Here is a 23,108-nt window from a genome sequence, read left to right as displayed (position 1 = left end):
ACGCTTCACATTGGTTGGACCTTTATGGAGAAGCTTCTGATGGAGCCAAACTGGAAGGAACATATGGGAACCCAGCAGCTTTGGAGGAAACTGTGCACAAGCCGAGCTTGATCAATGCAGGGCCTGTTTTTGTGGTGGTCACTTTACTGAGCTGTCGTGACAAACACAGCAACTATCAAACCAAAAACAACCTTTTAACGGCACAGAGTCGACGTTTGCACATCTTCCAGCTGGAACTGAAGCAGAGTCAGTCGGTGGCCTCTGCACAAACAGATGTGTTTGCTGAGAAAAGCAGCAGCATCTCAGGAGTCAAAGAATCAATATGGGATCAATAATTAGAATATTACTGAAGTGGTTTAATAAACATTTAGAAACCTAAAGAAAAAAGTGGCTCCACTATTTATTCTATAATCAGAGAATAAAGCAGCAGACCTGGTCTTTGGGGTAGAGGTTAAAACAAACCCTCAGTGTAACACACCATGTTTGTCTGCAGGTCAGAGGCATCTGTCAGTCTCAGTCCGACTGACTGGTCTCAGTCCAGTCGGACTGAGACATGGGAACCAACAGTAACAGCCAAAATAAGATGCTAAAGGCATAAAAAAATCTAAATTACAGACAAAACTACATTTTTATTCCATCCTTTGTTGGGTCCAAGCTGCTTAGTTCTCGTATTCAAAACTAAATCTGGCTCCCAATAAAACTATTCATTTTGAAGCAGAGCTCTTCGTTCCAGAACCTGAAGTGAGTCGACAGCTTCATCGTTCCCTCCTCATTTTTACATCAAAGACCAGTTGAAGGTGAATCATGTGGGAACCTGCTCGTCCTCTGAGCTGCATCACTTTAACACAAACCACAGAAGGTTCTGATGGTACTACACGGACCATGTTCCTGATTTACTGCAGAGGGAACATATTAAAGTCTGAATGTTAGAGTGAGGCACAGAAGATGATTCAGTAAAGACCAGTCACTGTCCTGTAGGTTTCCCTGTAGCGCCCCCTACAGGCTCGCTGTTGTTTCAGTGTTTTGTTCCTCTTTAACTCCCAGTTACTACAATGAACTACTGCATTTTAAACTGCAGTAATATTCTGATGAAATATTGGTGTATACTTCCAACTTCAAGTACCAAGTCAAATCGTGAAATTATTATGATCAGCAGCATTAGGATGTTCAGGCAAAGCTTTGACATGAGCTATAATTAATGCTACTACTAGTACTTTTACTACTACTACTACTACCACTACTACATTACACAAATTTGAGGTACTTGCATCTTTTTTTCCCCATTTTTTAAACTTCTATTCGACAACATTTAGGAGGAGATTGACCTTTGACAGCTGGTTTTAAAGCTCATCATTAACCTGATTACTGACTAAAATGATTCACTTCACCTTCAGCTGTGACTTTAAAATGCTCCACATGTTAAACGAGTCACTACACACATCAGTTAAACATCAGGACTGAAAAAAGACTAAACACAACATCTATAAATACGTTTCAAATTAAAGGATCATCAGTAGAAAGTTTATAAGGAAGGAAATGTTGTGAAGTAAAAAACAAATGTTATTTATTAAAGAAACAGGAATGAGGTGAATTTAAAACAGGTAAAGTTTCAGTGAACCCAACAATTGTTCATATTCCGGTCAGCCGGTGGCGGTAATGCGCTGTGGCTGCTGGGAAACTGCCATCAAAAAAATACACGTAGAAGAAGAAAGCCCTGACACAGGCGAAGAAGAAGGAAAGGCGCTGTGGGGAAATTAAAATGTCTGCTCCAAAAACAATCCCGAAAGATGCTCAGGTAACATTTTTCATTTGCTGTTAACTTCCCAGGCCGCGTCTGCGCTGCGCTCGTTAACTCGACGCTTTAACTGCGGTCGTGTTTGAAAGTCAGGAGCTGATGCGTTTGTTCTCTTTTCTCAGAAGATGCTAATGTTAGCTGCTTGCTAACGTTAGCATCTTACTGCCGTTTGTGACAATGGCCATCAGCTAATCCGCTAGCTGTTAGCCGTTAGCCGTTAGCCGCTGTGTAATCTGTCATGTCCACCGTCTTTTATCGACATTAACGGATCGTGTGAGGCAGAAACACCTGGAGCTGAGCGGGAAGATGCTAAAAGGAGCCGAGTTCAAACCAGCAGCACCAGTGGTTTATTCCCAGTTTGCAGCTGGAGCCAGAAAACCTTTGCTGTTTCAGTTTCAGATAACTGATAGTTATTATAACCATCACTGACTAGTCGGGTTTCATTTAATAATTAACTGGACATCGACAAACCACGTGATCGTCTCCACTCAAACATCGTAATGGTTCGTACAGTCTGAGCTCATGTTGTCTGGTGGATCCTACCTGTGCTCCGCAGGTGATGGTCCAGATCCTGAAGGACATGGGGATCACGGAGTACGAGCCTCGAGTCATCAACCAGATGTTGGAGTTCACCTACAGTAAGTCAGCAGCCCGGTGGGAACATCTGGAAAATAACGCTCAGATTTAAAGCGTCATGTGTGAACAACCGTCGAGTCTCGGCTGCTGCTTTTCTTTGCAGGATACGTGACAACCATCATCGAGGACGCCAAGATCTACGCCACACACGCCAAGAAGTCCAACGTGGACGCTGACGACATCAAGCTGGCGATCCACTGTCGCATGGACCAGTCATTCACGTCGCCGCCACCACGAGACGTAAGACTGAGCCTTAGACAAAGTTCAGCTTGTCTCTTCAACAGTTTCGGTCTTTGTGGACCAGTTTGTGTTACAGCCTCTTTTCTGCTCTGTTCCAGTTCCTGCTGGAGGTTGCGAGGCAGAAGAACCAGACTCCTCTGCCCCTCATCAAACCCTACACTGGACCTCGACTTCCTCCAGACCGCTACTGCCTGACTGCGCCCAACTACAGGCTCAAGTCCATACAGAAGAAGGTGAGGAGACTTTTACCTTCGGTCTCCGGTTTTATTTTGCGGTATCGGCCTTAGGAGGAAAGGCTCACGCGCCAACGTCTGTTCTTTCCTCCCAGGTGTCGTCGTCTGCCGGAAGGATATCGGTTCCTCGCCTCAGCGTCGGCGCCGTCTCCAGCAGACCTACGACACCGACTCTCGGTGAGTCTCCCATCACGTAAACCGGAGGTCACGTAACGCAGCTGAGCCACGTCCAACAATTTGAAAACATGGGAATTTTGTTCGGTCCCAGTCGGACCAGTTCGTTCTGACCAGTTGTTTCTCCACAGGAACTCCATCTGTCCAATCCGTCACCACTAAAGTTGGAGCTCCGGTGTCTCTGACGGGCCAGAGGTTCACCGTGCAGATCCCTCCACCCTCTCAAACCACCACCACCAAGACCAGTAAGAGTCCGTCTCTCCCAGTCACTTATTCCCGTCAGTTTGATGTCCGGGCTCAAACCAGTGACACGTGTTCATGTTTAAACTGGTGGTCTGACCCTCGTTGTCTTTCTTGTCCCGACAGCGACGCCGTCCACGCCGACCGTGCCCAACGTCCTCATCAACCCGTCTCTGATCGGCTCCAAAAACATCCTGATCACCACCAGCATGGTGTCGCAAAACGCAGCCGGAGACTCGCTGAAGAGAAAACACGAAGACGAGGACGACTATGACGCTTTATGACGACAGTGCTTCTTTTTTGTTTTGTTTTGTATTAAGTATTAAAGAATAGCAGAGACTGACCGCGGTCCAACCTCTGGGCCCCGTCACGTTAGTTTACATTTTGCAGGACACTGTCTAACCTGGGGGGAACCTGCGGACACCAGACGGCTGCAGGTCTCGGTGTCAGATTCAATGGTTAAAGCTGGAAAATTGCTCTGATGTGATTCACAATAAACTGAATTAAAATAAAACCTAAGTCAGTTTTAAAGGAACAGTTCACTCAAATACTTAAATGTTGCTTGATAAGTTTTATACCTGAACAGAAATAATCAAACGATGTAACATTTTCTTTCTTAACGTAGATTTAATGATTATATGTCCTGGAGTATTGATGATTAGTTTTTCAGCAGGAAATAATCAGCAGCTATTTCGGTGATTGTTCAAAGCAAAAGTACCAAATATTTGCTGCTCAAGGTTAAATGTGAAGTTTTCACTTTATGGACCGTTGGTTGGAAAATCTACAAACTTAAGGACTTAGACTTTAATATAAACTTACTCGTTTTTATTTACTTTCATAGCATGTTCACTTCTAATGGACCTTTTTACAGTGTAGTATTAGTTCTTATATGAAGGGTCTGAGAAATGTCCATCACCACTATCAAACCTGATGAGTCTGTGTCCAAGCTGCTGTGGAGACACAACATCCTCAAACACGAACAAGGTTTTAAAAACATAAAAACATCAGCAAATAACTTGCAGGTAAAATTACTTTAGTAGCCGGTGAATTGAGTTCTGTATGTGTAAACTATAATCCAGCCATATTTAGTCCAGTTTTATCAGACCCCTGTGGATTTCAGACAGAAGAGGCAGCACAAGCATCACACAACAGCAGCATCAGTTCATTTTACCTTTAATAATAAAAAGAAAACTAAAATAAAAATCTCAAAATAAAAAATACATGGTAAAACAATAGACTCTTAAATGATTATGAGAATAATCATGGTCGCGGTGATGATACAGTAGAAGTTAATAATAGTCACCATAATAATAATAATCAAGAAGCATAATAATCATAACTCTGTCTGGTCTGGTGTTCATCCCACCAGCAGAAATCACCTGTTTTATAGACATTACGGTAAGCATCGCACAGGCCGGGGCGTGGCACTTGTCAAAATATTTTCACACTTAGCAGAGTTACCCCACATATGCACGACAAAATAAGGACAGAATCACAGCTCGTACGATTCACAGCACTGCTCGAGAAAGAAAATCAGAAAATGAAAAACATGCTCTGTGTCGGTTTCTTCTTCATCTCTTCAGTGACTGAGCGAAGGAAGAGGGAGGGAATTTGGCAATTTCTAGATTTTTAAAAAAGAAAAAAGTAAATTTTGTTGGTTTGTGTGAAGCGACTTGACAACAAGATGAGCCTCAAAATAAACAATTAAAAAAGTCAAAACGATCAACATTCTTCTGCTAAATCTCCTGAAATAAGCAAAAATAATATCTGCAGTTCTGTGGGTTTGTCCGATGAAAGTGCTCGTGTCATCTGAAATGTTGGTCTGTGCAGCTTTTTGGGGGCAAATGACCATAAAATATGTTAAAGACACAGATTCATCAGCTACAGCCTGTTTCTTGTTATTTAAAGAATAAACGTACAAATAAAAAAATGCTGGAGAGGATAAATACACCCGAGCTGCTGAAGTCCTTCCCATCAAGTCTGAACAAGGTGAAATGACAGAGTGGACCATGGGGGGGGGGGACTGGAGGGAAACACTGGTGCAGTTTGGTTCATTAACCCACATCTCATTTGTCATGGCACAGTTACAATATGAAGGTTATATATCACACATGGCATCGGTTCTGTGTTAGTGCTGGAAATGTGATGTGATGCCACTGTCAAGAAAATGAAGTCGATTGTGTTTTAGGTGCAAGTCTCAGTTTTAACAGTTCAACACAAACCATTTTATGAGAAAAATGTCAAAGTTTTTTTTTAATAAATTAGGCGTCTTTGAAAATATGTCACGATATTAGAAAAATATCAGATGCTGAAAGAAAAAGTTCATCTCAGATAACTGAAGGACAAACTTCTGTTTTCAGTTTCTAGAATATTTAGTTTTTTAAAAATACAATTTATCCTCCTGACACTTGAACTAAAGAAAGAAATGATCTTTTTTTTTTTTTTTATCCCCTTTGGGTATTTTTCTGCCGCACAAGAACAAAAACGAGGGGCTGCTTATTAAAACGGGAGTAAGACCTGAAGGCACAATCCAGTTTCCAGCTGCTGCAGTTTGACTCAGCAAACATTTTCATTCGTCCCGACAATAATTTTGATCAGTTTGGGATCTGAATCAGAGATGAGGACACCAGTATTTCCCTTTAACACCCAGGCGGGGCCGAGCCACAGGCGGACTCTGTATCCACTGATTGGACTTTAACACAAACCAACAGCAGAAACAAACTTTACTGCTCAGCTCCACACACACGATGCTGTGCGCTCCAGAAAAGGAAAAGTAATCCACTTTAACTGTCAGCCGGGTGTAAAGAGACCAGAATTAATCCAAACCAGATTCAACCAACGCATCAGGTCAAAGGACACGAGGTCCAACTTTCGTTTGGTGCTTTTAGTCGTATCCATGTTGATTTTTGCTATTTTAGCATTAAAAAGGAAGGTGACAGTTTCAATCTGTGTTTGTGTGAAAAGTCCATTTAATGAGCTTCATTTTACAGACACAAAGTCAAAGTGTCTAATGTTTCGTTCCTTCACAGAAAAACACATGGAATCAAGAGAATAATGAAACTACCTGACTGCAGCTTTTCGATCTGCCTGAAGCACAAACCTCCAGCTAAACATCAGAGACCTGATTAAAAAACATCTTCAGACCTGGTGCACCAACAAACCGTGAGCTGACACTGTGCCATGTTCCAGTTTCCTTACTGTCACCAAATGCCACAAAAACAGTCAGAATGGAGGGAAAAGCCAAACATCGCTCGCCTCAGTTTCACAAACTACATGAACTGACAGCAGATTGGAAAGTGACTCCATGTGACACTGACTAGTGGCCTCTTGTCTTCTGGCACATCTAATGTACGTTTTTGCTTCATCATAACGTCAGTGTCTTCTACATTTGACGGGAACCTTAAATTAAAAATGAGTAAAAGCAGGTACAAGTTTAAAAGTGCGTAGGAGCTGAACCCACAGACGAACCTCACACACTCGTGTCCCAGTTATACCCAGTCGCAGGTTTAATTTCAAAATAAAAGGACACGTGTGTGAGCTGTTTCTGCAGCAGGAGCCAAGAGCAGTTTCTAGTTTTGATGTTTTAGTGAAATCTGATGACAGCAAGAAAAACACAAACCACCAAAGACGCAAAAGTGTTTGAAATAAAAGGGAACAAGCCCAACGCTGGAATGGATTTTAAAAAACGTGGGGATTAAAAACAGAAGTGACGCTAAGAGGAAGTGACAAACATTTTACAAAACGGGCGACGGGCAGGTGTTCAAGTACAGAGTAGACGAGAGCAGGAGAGTGGATGCTGGTGAAATCGGACTTCAGCTGCTTGTGTAAAACTGCTCCGAGTGTGTTTGTGTGTCTTCCCCTGCAGCCACGACCCAGAAAGCATCTACGGTATTTACCTCAGAACACACTTCCCTCTTTTTTTCTGTTTCAAATATATTTCCTGTTTGTACAAGACGGAGCTGGTCGCTGCAGGAAACAGTCGACATTCAGAAAGATTTCAAAGTAAAAGGGCAAACGCTGCTGATCCTGCCACTTCCCAGCTTCCTGCACATCTTTTCCCAACCAAAACAAGCCCCGCCCACACCTGAGTGCCCTGACTACGAAGAATCAATAGCAGAGATTTCGATTAAGATCGTCAACATCTGTCCTACAGCTGGATACGTTGTTTTTTTTTTGTTTTGTTTTTTCACCGTTCAGCGAAGGAGAAAGAGAGAAGTCAGATGGAAAAGACAGCAGCGAGAAATGGCGGCAGTGTGACAAATGGCTGAAGCGAGAGAGGAAGAACACGACCGAGCTTAAACGAGACCTCCGCCCAAACATGCCCTAATCCATCCCCTCCACCGGGGAATGTAATGTGAAGAGTGTGAGTGTGTGTGTGTGTGTGTGTGTGTGTGTGTGTGTGTGTATGTGGTGGCTTCAAAGCGAGCGTATGTGGGGTCGGCGAGCTCCTAGCAGTCCTCATCCTTGTCATCCACGACGCCTTTGAGCCGCAGCCGGGCGAAGTCTTCGAAGACGAAGTCGTCGTCCTGGGAGATGCTGCAGAAAAGAAAACAGACGTTACAAACGACAGTGAAGCGAAGTCATTCAGGCTTCACAGATAACGCGCCCAGCCGTCGGTGTCTGTTTCCAAAAACCAGCTCCAGAAGTCGCTGTGAGCAGAGAGAAGCTCCAGTAGAACCAGAGCCTGTAACCAGTGACGGCCGTTCTCAGAGTCTGGAGCTGGTTTTTGGAAACAGACGGGCCTCCCCTTGTTGGTGAGGAAGAACCATGTGAGCCAGGTCAGCGGTGTGGCTCCCTGCTGGGTTTTTAAATAGTGTCTGGACAACAATGGAGGTCTACGGCTCAGACCCATAAGCTGAACCAGGTTCTGGATTCACACACATTCAATGGTGCTGCCAGTTTCTGGGTGGGATCTGGACTCAGGGACACACTAACACACATTACTGGCATTACTATTCTTCAAATACTGAAGAGCAGTGGTGCTGTTCTTCTAAAACATCTGGACATGCTGAAAAAAGTTTTATTTTGGTGTCGGCACAGACACAGGTGTGAATCCTGCTCTGCTCCCGACCAGCAGTGGAGATTTCGCTGCTCATTCATTCTTTAAGACAGTAAGTTGCTGCTGTTGGACACGAGGTGAAAACAATGAGCTTCAGTGAAACAAACAAGGACAAAAGGCTTCATACTCACTTTGTGTCAAATTCTATCAAATTGGTGTCGATGGGGGGGTCCGATTCTGGCACCGCTGCAACACAAACACACGTGTTAGTATGTCACACTGTGGTTCCCATGGAAACTGCCTCTCGTCTCCATGGAAACCCAGTGCATGATAAAGAAGTGACGAGGACGGAAAAGGCCAGAGTTACATAACTGAGACTGTACAACAGAGATGAATCCACCACCAGTTTCATTTCCATTCATCCGTTTCAGTTTTCATGAAAAAGTCAAATATTTCCTGATTCCAGCTACTGGAACATGCAGATCTGTCGCTTTTGCATTTCGGTTGTGTGAACCCACCTGACTGTGGACGGGACACCGGCGGCTCCACAGGTTTAGGGTGCATTAGGATGAAGGGCAGCTCCACCGACACGTCTCTGAAAAACAAATGCGACGTCAGTTCAGCAGGAAAATCCCTCGGGGCACTCCTTTGACTTTCCAATAACACTTCCTGTTATGGCCTTTTGTGCTGATGAACTGCTGCTGTGGAAATAAATATCGTAGAAAAACTCAGCAGGTAAAGAGGTTTGTTTCAGCAGCCAAATAAAACAGGAGCAGATCAGAACAGGGAGGATTTCAGTGGATCTAATACACATTCAAAGCAGAAATAAAAACGTGTCTTACATGAGGCTGTTTCTCTAATTCAGATCCTTAATTTTAACCTGTTTATCATTTAAAACCAACACAAATAGTTTTACCTCTCAAATAAACCATTTAAAAACAGTTTGGACCAGTTAAAACCTGATTTAAAGTTCTGTTACACTCAATTATCTCCAGCTTCAAGCAATTTAAACCAGTTTGAACCCACTTTAATTTTGTTTTCCTCCAGTCTACAGCAAATTAACCAGGTTCCAAACCAGTTTAAAGTTTATCCTGTTTAAACTGGTTTCAACTCACTTTGATCCAGATGATCTGATTTAGGGAAAACTATATCTTATTTAAATCATTTTAAACTGGTATAAATTCATGAATGTAGTTTTAAACCAGTATAAACTATACAAAACCTAAATGTTTATCTAGTTTACATACAATTTAAAATAAAGATTTTGAAACATCAGGTCACAGTTAAAACAAATCTGTCCTTTTTAAAACTGTTTTAAGGTGTAAAAACACTTTAAAACCAATTTAAACCAGTCATATCTGGTTTGAAGTGGATTGTTTATTAAACTGGTTTTAAAACCATTCAGTAACAGAGCAGATTTTCTCTCATTAAACCGGTTTGTGTTTTTTCTCTGAGCGTCTCGAGACAAAACGAACACTGCGGCCGTCACATTTACCTCTCCAACATGCCTCGCAGCAGCCTGAGGGGGGCACACAAGGGGAGGAGGGGGAGCCAGACAAAAAGCCAAAAACACAGAGGGAAGATGAAATGAAAAGCAGGAGGCAGCATGTTCACAACAACCTACAGTGGAAGCAAACACAGTGAGGAGCAGCTGCAGCAAAAAGCAGAGGCTGAGCTGCACCGACAGGAAGCTTTAAATTTCTTAATTTCGCTTGTTCCATGTTCGTCTGTTTTGTTTTCCTTTCTCTGCTCGGAGGCCTAATCTCTTTCCAAAGGTCGCCCTGCCTGCTGGAAAAAACAATCTGTCGTCTTTTCATTACAATGAACAGAGAGATGACACTGAGGCAGCCCGAGAACAACCCACCTACACCTGGACTACCTCCCTTCCATACAGTACCTTGGTCTCACATCAGGGACTCCAGTCCACCACTGGGATAATGTTTTCTGAGTTAATGTGGGTGCAGCTCAGCCACAGGTTTCATCAAGTTGAGTTTGGAGAGAAAGAGCTTCAGCTATTTACAGAAGACCAGTGAGGCTGAGACAGGAAGTGATGTCAGCAGAGGGACAGTGACTTGAGGTGTGTCTGAGTCTAGGACCACATATGCAAGTGGCCCAGATCTGATCTGAGAACTGATCTGGTTTGGCCTGTTCACATTGTGGGAACATCAGAGCTGAGTCAGTGGAGGGAAAACTGCTTTGAAGACCTCGTGCTGGTTGTATTGTGTTTTGGGAAATCCACTTAAGGTAGACCTGAACCTCAGCACTCACACATTAATTATCAAGTGCAGTGAAATCTGGACATTTGGATTTAGCCTGTGTGTGCGTGTGTGTGTGTGTGTGTGTGTGTGTGTGTCGTACCCTCCACGTGAGACCACCAGCTTCACTTTGACTCTGTAGGACACCAGGATCCCCAGAACCTCCTTGTTGGTGACATCCTTCACACTGAAACACACAACAGAGTGCCAAGGTCATGTGACCGTGCCAACACACCTGTACACACCTGTAAACATCTGTGTGTGTGTGTGTTAGTGTTACATGGTGGAGGAGGCCAGGTTGGTGTCTTCATGTTTGAGTTTTCCATCCAGAGCGAGTCCTCTCTTCTCTCTGTTCTTGTCGAGCGTCGGGGTCAGAGTGTACACCTTACAGAAGGTGGAGCTGGATGACACCTGGTCACTATGGAGACAACATGCTTCTGTCAATCAGACTGTTTTGTTAAACCCCGCCCCCTCCACATTGAACTCAATTCTTTGTTACAGAACTTGACAGTATTTTATCTCTGCAGTAAAATCACATTTTAAATCAGTTCACCATTTTAAAGAACAGTTTAAATGTTAGTATGTTAAAAATCTGCTTTGCCTGAGTCCACTTAACTTTTAAACCCAGTCTGGACCTGCTTTACCTGAGTCCACTTTACTTTTAAACCCAGTCTGGACCTGGTTTACCTGAGTACACTTAACTTTTAAACCCAGTCTGGACCTGCTTTACCTGAGTACACTTTACTTTTAAACCCAGTCTGGACCTGGTTTACCTGAGTACACTTAACTTTTAAACCCAGTCTGGACCTGGTTTACCTGAGTACACTTAACTTTTAAACCCAGTCTGGACCTGCTTTACCTGAGTACACTTTACTTTTAAACCCAGTCTGGACCTGGTTTACCTGAGTACACTTAACTTTTAAACCCAATCTGGACCTGGTTTACCTGAGTACACCTAACTTTTAAACCCAATCTGGACCTGGTTTACCTGAGTCCACTTAACTTTTAAACCCAATCTGGACCTGGTTTACCTGAGTACACTTAACTTTTAAACCCAATCTGGACCTGGTTTACCTGAGTACACTTAACTTTTAAACCCAATCTGGACCTGGTTTACCTGAGTACACCTAACTTTTAAACCCAGTCTGGACCTGGTTTACCTGAGTACACCTAACTTTTAAACCCAGTCTGGACCTGGTTTACCTGAGTCCACTTAACTTTTAAACTTAACTTTAACTTTTAAAATCCATTTATACCAGTTTGTCTGGGAAGTGGGAGAATTTGAACTGGGACTTACTCTGCCTCGAGCTGGGCCACTGGACATTTATACTGGGCAGTACTGAACAGGCAGATGTCTGCATACTGACGCACTGCAGAGACACAGAAGAAGAGGCAGAGACAGAGTCAGCGTGTTCATCAACATCTGGACTAAAGTGAACGAACAGGAAGTGACAGACGCACCGGAGATCTTCACTCTCTTGACGGTCTTGGTGGAGTTGTTGGTGACGTGAACGTTGACGCTGATGGGCTCTCCATGGTAATACAGCTACACGCAATGCATCATGGGAGAAAAAAAGAAAACCACATGTTTTGTAAGGTGCTTTAATTTAAAACAAGAAGAGTTGAATAAAGCAGCCACAGTAGGGAACATTTACAGTGGACATTTAGAAAACACAGGATTGGCATTCAGGGAGGTTGAAAGTACACAGTAAAAGTACAAGTATGACAACAAAAATACTTAATGACAAAACAGTCCTGCATTTAAAATCATAAAGGCCCTAAGTACTCCCTTCATGCAGACAAAATATTGTCACATGATTCATGGGAAAGAAAAATCTTATTCTTTTGATTTTCTGTAAAATGTTGAATCATCTAGTTTTTGAATTAAACATCTGAAATGTGACGAGACGACGACCACACACAGATTTCATTTCAGTTCCCTGCAGGTCTGCATGGCTGTATTCACCTTCTCATGCACCTTCATTTGAAAAGTAGTGAAACAGCAAACAGATGTGAGCAGATGTTCATCCAAACTAACACACCAGACCACCAGGTGTGTGTGTGTGTGTGTGTGTGTGTACCTCCTTGTCCAGAGAGGCCTCCAGGTGCAGGGATCTGTCTGACATTAGGAAGTTGCGAGTCGTCTCCACCATCGGCTGAGGACCAGGTTTCTCTGGAGCGTACTGAACCTTCCTGATCACCAGACGCACCGAGTTCCTGCAAACAACAAATATCTCTGTAAACACAGGCAGGACTCAGACACTGTAGTTACAGAGTAACTTCAATCTTCCAGCAGCTGATTGAGTTTTGTTTAGCCTGGTCGCTAATGCTGCTAAAACCCTGTGTAGACCCTCAGAAACCTATTGAACCAGTTCCCTGCAGGTCTCACCTCTTGTGGATCTTCTCTTCTATTGACTTGGCACAAAAAGCTCTGATCTCAAAGTCAACGCCGCAGGCCTGAAGAGACAGACAAGACACTTTCAAATTCTGCCTTCAAGGCTTTTGAACCCTTCACCCTCTGACACCCTCCAGTTTTTGTTGAGGAAGAACCATGTGAGTCGGTGCAGCGTGTGCTTCAACAACAGCTGACCATAAGTAACAAATGGAAAGAACTCCATGAATAAGGACTGATTCAGGAGCAGCAGAACGGGAAGAAAAAGTCCAGCTGTGTCCTGTAGTTTGGATGTTTTGAATTCAGGAAAATGCTGAAACATTTGACTGTGAAATGACATGTTAAGTGTGTTTGTTACCTTCCCAGTGTCCTCCGGGCCGGGCTGTAAAGTGACCGAGCATGGGAGGTTTTGAGGAATCTGCAAAGGAACAAAAAAAATTCAAGTTAAACATCTCCGTTTCCTAAACAGCCCTCACTGCGGCCTCATAATCGCATCTACAGCAGAGACTTAAAGTCAGAGGAAGTTTAGACTGACTGAGATCAGAGATTGATCCTGATGATGCAGATTTACACCCGGGGATGTCGATCAACACGCCACCAGCAGCAGCAGCAGCGTGCATGTGTGTGCGTGTTAATGCAGAGGCGCTAAAACCTGCAGCTGTGAGGTTGAGCCTCGGCGTCATGGTGTTAATTTATTTAGCAAAAAGTACAGTCACGACTCTACATAGATCAGGCCGCCATCATCTGCACATTTACCAGCCTGCAGGAAACCGAGCCCCCGGGAGCAACTGGCACCAGAACACTGGTCACATCTTAATTTCCTTCAGCTTCATAAACTGACGCTTCATTGAAAACCCCTCATTCCTGCTCTGAGCAGTTCTCGGAACTTTCGGAACAACATTTCTGGACTCAGTTTTAATTTTGGGTGTTTAGAGGACTCTGAAAAAACAACTAGAAATCTCTGTTTGAATCTCACCACTGACGACCTGATGGGTCCATCTGTTATGCAACTTCAAAACAAATGAGGAAACAGCAGCAACACAGACTCATGCGTTGTTTGTATTTACTGATGGGAGACTGTATTTGAATGGATTCAAAACAGCTGCACAAAACTCCTATTTGTTCTCAAGGGTTGGGTCCAGCTGTGGAGACTTAGTGTCTGGACATTACCATTTATCTGGTTGGTCCTGTGGCTTAAAGTACTGCTTACACCACTAGTCCAATTCAGAGTAACATGGTAGAAATATGTGACTATTAGTTATTATACCACAGTGTGTTACATCACATGTACTGAAACCTGCAGGTTTAAGCTTTAATGTCAGACAGTAAACTACACACGTTTTATAACTACTGGAAAATTAAAGGTGTGTCCAGGCTGAAGCTGTACATATGTGCTTTTCCTTCCAACAACACATTTCATGTGATTAATACTAAACAAACAGTTCCTGGAAATTAAAGTTCCTGGAGCTTTTGGAGGAAATGCACCTTAAGAAGCTTATGAAGAGAAATCACAACAACATGTGACTCACAGTGAAGTAGAAGGGGTGTGCATGCTGGCCCAGTTTCTTCAGCAGCCTCTCCTGCAGCCGGCTGTTGGGTTTCCGCTCCTCAGGCACCGGAGGGAAGGCCTGAAAAGGACAGGAGGCAGAACCACGTGAGGCTCCTGCTGAGTTTTTAAGAGTTTTTGGACAACAATGGAGGTCTACGGCACAGATCAATAAACTGCAGCCTTCACGCTGAAGTGAAGGTATCATGAGAAAATGTACTTAAAGGACTGAACAGACAGATTTAATTTAATTCAACTGAAGTTCAAACTGAACTTGATCGATAATCGAGTTTGTTCAGGTGGAGCTCTGACCTGGAAAGTGGAGATGTAGAGATCCTTCCTGAACGACAGACCCAGCACGTCCAGGTCCTCGCGGCCATATCGAAACGCACAGGTCAGCGTGACGAAGACTACAGGAAGAGGGAGAGCAAAGAGCTGTTTCTGATTCATTCTGTTGATTTGCACTATTTTCTTATCTCACAGTGATTTTTTGTTTGAAATACCCTAAAACATTTCTACACCTCATTTAAAGCCCTGAGTCAGGGAAGATCTTAACCATCGATCAGTCTGTAACTTGTTTTTATTACAGTTTATGAATCCTGCTGTTATTCAGCTTTCTGCAGCATGTCCACGTGCTTGAGGACTCCAAGTGTATAAAAACTTTAGTATTTGTGAAAACCAGGATCCAGAACTGTTTTCACATGCTGACAGCTCAGGAAGAAGCAGACCTACCTTTCCTGTCCTTCAGATACTCAGGGTCGACGAGGATCACGCCATCTGTCAGCAGGAAGGAAGAGAAACGATCATGTCATCAGAAAACTACAGAGGCCACTCCAGTGTTTCTGCTGCACCTCAAGGACCAAATCCCCAAAAACTCCACCAAGTCCTTGTTTCAGTGCTCGAGCTTCAAATTGACATTTTCTTGATCTCAGACCTGAATGTTACTGCAGTGTTCATGCAAAAAGTCACCTGTACATCAATTCCTCCTGATGCTATGCAGTTCTAGCACCTGGTTGTTTCAAGCCTTTCACACATTTTAAATCTCTTTTAATTATGATTAAATATTTATGTACAAACCTCCAGGCGTGCTGACTCACCTACTGGGTCCACGTGGTCCAGGTGATCCACAAAGTCCCTCTTTCCCAGGTAGACTGTCACCTGCACAGACCAAGCACAGGCTGTCAATAAGTCTTTATTAATTTACACACATCACTGAAAGATTCAAAAAACTAAATTATGGCCAGATCAATAATTCAGATCATTTCTGTTCATCTCATATTATCAGTGACTTCAGGAATTATTCAGCTTCACTTCACACACAAACACAACAGAGTGAACATTTGTAAGAATTTCAGAAAAATCCAAAAACTGAAATGTCTCATTGACAAAAGTCGATGATCAGGTGCTTCCTGATTTGAATGATCACGTTTCCTCCTGCTTCAGACTCACCTTACAGTTGGGGCTCGACTTCTTGAAAACTCTGAGAAGTTTGGAAGGAAGAAGAGAAGAAGGGAGAGAACAGAAAGACACTGGCGTTAGTTTATTTTTGTTTAGTTTTTCTGCTTCATCAAACTAACATCTACGACAAAACGCCGTGAAACTGTTGTTTTCAGTGAAAACATGTAAAACCAGCCACCGTGAATCTTCTGCGTGGGTGTCGAGATAATCAGAGGAAATGTGTCAACTTTCAAACAAGGCCACTGTTTATTTCAACACAGCAGGAAACTGAGGAGGGAAGTGGTTTAAGAGAAAAACTTGACATGATTTGGTTTATTATGGGATGTCACCACAGTCCATCCTGCAGTGAACAGACCCCACAGTAACTTTTCAGGCTGTTTAGCTAAAAACCGCCGTGAGGTAAACAAGACAGGCAGAGCTATTTAAAAGACTGGTCCCTGTAAAGCAGAAGTGACACTGATCTGGTGTGATGCGTAAATGTGCTGCAGCTCTGACTCAGACGCAGCTCTCAGACCTTTAATAACCGTCTCACTGTGAATCAAACCGACTGTGGTGACACGGCTCCATGCCGGCAAACGTCCCTGCCCTTTATAATGTTCATTAACACTTTGCATTTCCATGCGAGGAGCATTCGTGACACACAGCGCGTTGCTGACTGCAGGTCAGGTGCATCACGTGGACGATCAGGTAGAGCCGCTAGTCGACCGACAGAAAACTGAATTCACCGAGTCGTTTTTGGTGTTTTGCTTCAGGACAGTCATCGAGCTCGACGGGTCAGACTGCGGTTCAGTCCTCAGGGGGCGGTGCTACAGCTGTTACAAAGGCCCGGACAGATGTTTCATCGTGCAAATTGTAAAACGTCACGTTTGCTCAGAGAAGAGAAAATACAGTGAAGCCTATTTACATCCTGGTCACTGCAGACAAACCAGCCTGAACTCTCCTCCTCAATGTTCTCACCCCACAAACCCAAACCTGAGCCCACTAACAAACAAAACACAGACCACCATTTACACACCAGCTTTTGATCTCATGCAACCATCGCAGACGTCCACTGACCGTGTCCACAACAAACTGCACCAAACCTGCAAAGGTGTGAAGGCCGCTGACGCCTCCAACAACTGCTGCCACAACACAAACAGGAAGTAACAAGCAGAGCAAATAGCCTCCTCACATTTGGTCGAAGCTGCAACATCTGGAAGCAGGCAGAGCCGGAAACCGGCCTGTGATGTGAACTGAGCTGCTTTCTCTCACCATTTCTGCAGCGAATAAACTGTTTACACCAGAGCAGCTCCAGCTTCCTGTCGTGCACTGATCCTTTCCACACCACGGCTATATTTAGATCACTTCAAAGCACAAATGAAATCTGACTTACAGGATTTTCTGGCTCTAGTTTTGGTGCTGACGGTTTGTTTACTGTGTTTCAGCTGCAAAACTCCTAATGAGCTGTAGGAATCAGCCAAACTGGCGGTTGAGTGTTTTTGTCATTTCAGATTCCAAACGCAGCAACATGTGTCAAACCGCAACGATCGTTTACATTAACAATGAGCAGTTAATTGTTTTTGATGATTTAGTCTTTGAAACTGGTCGACTTTTGATCTGCTTCCCTCTTTGCCGGTGATGTGCGGTCGAGCCGAGGGAATACGGCCGACGACAAACAAGTGAAGGTGCTTTAACGCTCGACTGGTCACTTAAAACGCCGGCCCAAAGGTCTGCAGGGACAACTTCCTGGGGAAAGTCCCGTCCCGTCCCCCTTGTGACAGCAGACTGCGTCACCTGGACTTCATGCCAACACAACAACTGAGCATTTTGGTTCTCATGGGAACATTTAAACTGATTCACATCCAGCTGTGGACGGTGGACAGCTGTTTTCTACTGATGAACCCTGCATTCATTCAGTCATGAACAGGTGGAGCTCCATCAAATGTTCCAGTGTTTGGAGTCAAACCTTTTAGAAAAATTAATCTTTTAAAGCCTAAACTTGTGATTATTTTCATTACAGATAATCCATCCACGGTTTGGTCTACACAGGAGCAGGACCTGTTCTAAAACACAATCAGTTTAAAATGACATAAGCCAACAACTTTCATCAGATTTTCACATTTGAGGACCTGGAACTAGAGATTAATAAATCACCGCAGCTCTAAAAGCTTTTAAAGTTAGCTCTGAGTCATTTCTCAGGTTCCAGCTTCTATTCTGGATCCTGTGAATCGGCAGGTTTTTCTTAGTCGGCCTGGGGGAAACATTCATCATGTGTAGACAGGTTACACTATTTTCTGACCTTGTGGGTGATTTTGCAAAGTGATAAAATGCACAGCTCACACACAAGACTCAGTAAACTTCTGTATTTGTTGTGACACACTAACAGTGAACACTTAACGTGTGTGTGTCTGCCGGGCCAGCTCAGTTTTAAAGACTGATTTTCACAATAAAAGCATCGCTGCTTCCAGAAATGTGTGTTATTGGTACAAAGTTGTAGAGTTTTAAATATGGTTAACTTGATCCTTCTGTCCTGGTGCTGTGACGCTGTAGACATTTGGCAAACAGGCCTTCACCACCATCTGCTCTGGGTCATGTAACAAGCGCAAACAGCCTGAACGCCACAATTAAAGTTGGATCACATGGGGAGGAAACGCACTGAAATGAAACCACCCGTCTCCCCAGAGTTCAGTGTGCTCCTCAGACACTTCAGCAGGACTTTGATCCAGCCCAACCTAAACCACAGCTATTAATGAGCACAAACTACTCAGAAACACAGACTCGGCTGTGACACCAGGGCCGACAGCACTTCCTCATGTTCTCTGGACTCGTTCCTCCCTGTGCTTCCTGTGCACGAACATGCTGCAGCTCATCGCCTGCGAACGCTCGGTGTGCACAGGCCTCCTGCCTTTACGTGGCAAGTTAGCAGTTAAAACACAGCGTCGGTCTTGTTTAAAGTTCAGATCAAACAAAACCAGCAGCCGGGGCTGTCGGTGCTAAAGGAAAATTCCACTTCGTAATGAAAGTCTTATTTTAGTGGTACAGCCCATCCTTCCTGTCCGTCCTCATAATTTAACACAGAGACATAACGACAACATCAGTGTACGACCACAGGGCAGCAGAAGCCAACACACAGGTCCGTCTGAAGGAAGCTCATCGTGTCTGTTACAACCTGCTGCTCAACACCTTTCACATGTTAACCTGAAGGTCAGTTCTCCCATGAATCACTCTGTCGATAAAACAGCACAAACACGGCTCACAAACCGAAGCGACGCCTTCAAACAATCGTCCACATTAACCAGCCTGAACAAGACTCAGAGCACAAGGCAAAAATAAAAACTGTGAAAGTCACACATGAAGACAACATGAACATGTCACAGCCGACACAAAACCCACACATACACATCTGTAATACTACGACCATGTGATGGCCCCAGAAAACTGCAGTATTAATAAGTAATAGTTGCAGTTAAAGTATTACCAATTAGTTGAGTCATTGTCTCTAAAATGTCAGAAAACAGCAGAAACAAACATAAAAAAAATCTGACAACGTTTGATGTTTCCGTCCACATCCAGCAGTGAAGAAGAAACATGACGTATAGCATTTACGTTTCTCTTGGTTTTGCTTTGGGTTCCACCAAAAAACACATCTGCCTTTTCAACAGTTTAAGTCAATAGATAAAAACAACTTTTTTTTAGTTGCTCATCAAACCAAAATGTCAAATGTTTCCTCCACTGGGACAATATGCTGCTTGTCTTCCATAAAAGTCTGTATTTCCTTTGGACTTTGTTTGGACAAACTATGACAGAGAGATTTCTTTGGGAAACTGATCATTTCTCACTTCTCTCTTTGGTTGTTGAAAACCAATAATGAATCAATAATTAAAATGGATGTTAAATAATTCTGCAGCAGGTAGCACTCGGTAAAAATGACACCATTAAAAGTGTGACAATGACTAGAGACGTGCACCAAAACTAAACAAGCACACTAACATGACCACACAGGGCTAAAAGCACCAAACAGCTGGTGCAGATGTGGGTGTTAATTCTCTGTGGGTTCATCACAAGCAACACCTTTTACACCCACAGTCCCTCATCTACTGATATGAGAATCATCACAGCAGCTTCCTGCCATAGGAAACAGTTCAACAGTCAGATAAATGCAAGAAAGTCCAGTGTTTTCCTGAGAAAACAGCAGCATATCAACAAAGAACTCAATAAAAAAAATCAAAAACTTTCCAGAAGCAGATGGAAAACAAATGCATCTGCACCAAAAAACATGCACACGCCAGTTTACAAACACAAAGTGGAGATTCTGCAGCTGATCTGAGGAGCACAGTGATGTTAAAGTAGTAAAGTGTTTGTTACACTAATTTCACTAATCGTGTTGTTACACAACTTTGTGTAAAACATCACAGTAACACGTATGAAGCTCATGCAGTCACACTGGAGCTGTTATGTAACGATTTTACTTGTATCTGAGCTGTGAAGCGTTTTGTGAGTCTGTGTTGATTCGTCACTAATCATGATGCTGATGTTTAATCATCGTGACAGCGGAGGTGCGTATTGGACCTCAGAGGTAACGCTGCTATAAACACACACTAACTGCAGTACTTGTACACAACCTTCATAAATCTGACAAAACATCTGTATCTGTGACTACACACAGTTTCAGCCTGGGTCCATGTTACGCAGGTTAAATATGTAAATGCGTTTTCTCTACATTTCGGGCCCCTGTCCAGACTGGACTGAGCCTCAAGAGCTGACAGAAATACCAACAGGGCTGTTGTCATTAACCTGGATTTGTGTCACAATTATAAAATGAGAGCGGAGAAACTTCCCAACAAACTTCCTGCCACGTGACATTTCTGTCACCTCACCTTGGAAACATCATATATCCAGACACAGAGCACAGCTGCTGTGATGAGCCTGTTTGTGTTCAGTCTGTTCTAACAGATTTTGTCCGTCCTCACCACGTTTCTGCGACGCAGGTTTGTCAACTGAACAGAGCTGCTCAGGTGTTTTCGCTGTGGACGCAGCTTTCTTCTGAAAAAACCACCTGGAAACGCTAATTAGCAGGTTCATGTCGGCGCAGTCTAAGTGTGAATATGCATCTGGCTGCTGTTAGTTATGAATCAGAAACATGCAGCCTGACAGCAGCAGCTCAATATGCTGATGGGGTTTAATCTGCCGAGGGTGAAGCCAGGAAGGTTCATCTGGAGCGCAGGGCAGATATCGGCCGTTTCTTCGATGTTTGCACAACGTTCGTCTTTGCTCCTGCTCTTTCCTGCTCTTTCTCCCACTTCCCACCTGTTTCCTATCAGGAAGTGACTGGGAGCTGAATGTGGAGAGACGGACAGGAAAGGTAAGACAGGGATGGACAAATCGTTTACAGATGAAGAGGTCAGCCCACACATTTCAATGCAACAATCATAAAGTATAAAGAGGAAGGTGTTTGATAGGAATTAAAAACAGATGAAGCAGTAAACACACGTACATGTATGAGCTGTAAACGGACCAACCTTTGTCTCTGCAAACATGCAGGACTGTGGACGTGAAGAGCCTCAGACAGAGTCAGCACTGACCACACAGCCACAATCTCATTAACAACAAATAACAACTGCCTTCATTATTAACACGACCACAAAACTCTTCAATTTAAAATGAACACTGGGCTTCAGCTCTGCACATTTACTGTGTTGACAACTATCAGCAATAACAGCCTGGATTAAGAAGAAAGAAAAACACAACGCTAATAAACACACAGGCTGTGGCAGCCTGAGGCTTAAATAACCCTGAAACTCAGGGAGTCCAGCTAAAATAACATGTCAGTCTGTTTACCTGCTCACTTCACCGATTAAACCTGGTCCAGACCCCTAATGTTTCACACACAAGTTTTCAGACTCATCAAAATACATTTACAGCCAGTTAGCATGAGCCGTCGGTGGCTAAGCAGCTGAATTTAGCTTCAATAGCCCTCCAATATGCGCCTTCGTACCAAACTCCATACAAAAATAACTCAATTTAATCCTTCCCCGTGAAGCCAACAGGATATGACACAATTTTACACCGTTTTTGATCCTTTTAAACTGTACGTGAACATCGGCACTGACAGTATCCACCCTCAGCACAGAATTTCAACAAAATCTCGACTTTTAAGTGTAGATTACCGATTTTCGCTACCGCCCACTCCGGCTGTATTTTGTTGGAAAAGGACCGTGGGAATTCCTGTCTTCAACACCAAAATACGTTTTATATTAAAGCAAGTTCAGCTATATCTGTAGTCCGTTAAACAGACAGTGCTAGAGTTCAGTCGTGTGCTCTGGTTTTCATGAAAATGCATTAGCGAGGAAATCAAAATTGTCAAATTTGTGAGCGGAGGCTGGAGCACCGTCCTGTCCGGTGGAGACGGTTAGCTAACCCCACCCTGCTGTGCTAACTTCGCTTCCCGCGGACGAGCTCGTCGTCTCTGGGCTTCAAACACCCACCGAGGGATCGACCAGTGTTATCCGTGTCAGGTGGTGTCATAAACCGGACAAAGCTCCGCAGCACGGCCGGAGCTAAACACCCGTCCGTGCCAGCAGCAGCTCGGCTAACGTTAGCAAAGTGCGTGAGATCGGGGCTAGCTAGCCGCTGTAGCCTAGCCGTCCTACCTGGTGCCCGCCTTGTCCCCCATCTCCTCGGCAGGCGGACGGCAGGAGGATCCCGACAAAATGAGGCTGGAGTCGGTGGAGTCTTGTCTTTAAAACCGTGTGTTCCTGCAGGCAGCTCCGGTCACCAGTCCATCCACCTCGGTGCACAGCTAACTAGTTGTATGCTAATTTACTTAGCGCCGCCTCGACTCCTCGGGCTTCCGCAAAGGCAGGCTCGTGCGTATGTGCGTGCGCGCGCGTGCGTGTGTGGCTGCAGATCACGTTGCGCAACACGGAGTCTCCATCAACATGAGTCTTTATCAACATGAGTCTATCAAGGAGTCTTAAATATGAGTCTATCAACATGAGTCTCCATCAACATGAGTCTCCATCATGAGTCTTTATCAACATGAGTCTATCAAGGAGTCTTAAATATGAGTCTATCAACATGAGTCTTTATCAACATGAGTCTCCATCAACATGAGTCTTTATCAACGAGTCTCCATCAACATGAGTCTCCATCATGAGTCTT

General features: G+C 43.8%; 2 protein-coding genes across 2 annotated transcripts; one reads left to right on the top strand and one right to left on the bottom strand.

The window, feature by feature from the left end:
- The first annotated feature begins 1,674 nt into the window (after positions 1-1,674).
- Positions 1,675-3,853, top strand: taf9 (TAF9 RNA polymerase II, TATA box binding protein (TBP)-associated factor). The gene is made up of 7 exons (XM_026328637.1): positions 1,675-1,795; positions 2,352-2,433; positions 2,535-2,671; positions 2,770-2,904; positions 3,000-3,081; positions 3,210-3,323; positions 3,445-3,853. The coding sequence occupies exons 1-7, from the start codon at positions 1,760-1,762 to the stop codon at positions 3,600-3,602; spliced, it is 744 nt and encodes a 247-aa protein (XP_026184422.1). The 5' UTR covers positions 1,675-1,759; the 3' UTR covers positions 3,603-3,853.
- Positions 3,854-6,192: 2,339 nt separating this feature from the next.
- On the bottom strand, positions 6,193-22,810 carry LOC113142635 (arrestin red cell). The gene is made up of 16 exons (XM_026327695.2): positions 22,598-22,810; positions 15,960-15,990; positions 15,608-15,668; positions 15,243-15,287; positions 14,823-14,920; positions 14,494-14,592; positions 13,323-13,382; positions 12,962-13,029; positions 12,654-12,789; positions 12,034-12,118; positions 11,870-11,942; positions 10,853-10,990; positions 10,676-10,759; positions 8,836-8,912; positions 8,509-8,563; positions 6,193-7,854 (listed from the first exon to the last, which is right to left on the bottom strand). Exons 1-16 carry the CDS (start codon positions 22,618-22,620, stop codon positions 7,767-7,769), a joined length of 1,221 nt encoding a protein of 406 aa, XP_026183480.1. The 5' UTR covers positions 22,621-22,810; the 3' UTR covers positions 6,193-7,766.
- Positions 22,811-23,108: the final 298 nt, after the last annotated feature.

This window comes from Mastacembelus armatus, chromosome 14 (genome assembly GCF_900324485.2).
Source record: "Mastacembelus armatus chromosome 14, fMasArm1.2, whole genome shotgun sequence".
Taxonomy (NCBI): Eukaryota; Metazoa; Chordata; class Actinopteri; order Synbranchiformes; family Mastacembelidae; genus Mastacembelus; species Mastacembelus armatus.
Note: the sequence above shows the minus strand (reverse complement) of the source record. Positions and strands in the feature narration are given on the sequence as shown.

Coding starts and splice junctions, on each gene's coding strand:
- taf9 (XM_026328637.1), top strand. CDS start 1,760: ATGTCTGCTCCAAAAACAATCCCGAAAGATGCTCAG. Junction 2,434..2,534: donor GATGTTGGAGTTCACCTACA/GTAAGTCAGCAG, acceptor TTTTCTTTGCAG/GATACGTGACAACCATCATC. Junction 3,082..3,209: donor ACCTACGACACCGACTCTCG/GTGAGTCTCCCA, acceptor GTTTCTCCACAG/GAACTCCATCTGTCCAATCC.
- LOC113142635 (XM_026327695.2), bottom strand. CDS start 22,620: ATGGGGGACAAGGCGGGCACCAG. Junction 15,991..22,597: donor GGGGACAAGGCGGGCACCAG/GTAGGACGGCTA, acceptor CAAACTTCTCAG/AGTTTTCAAGAAGTCGAGCC. Junction 8,913..10,675: donor CTGGTGGTCTCACGTGGAGG/GTACGACACACA, acceptor TTTGTTTTTCAG/AGACGTGTCGGTGGAGCTGC.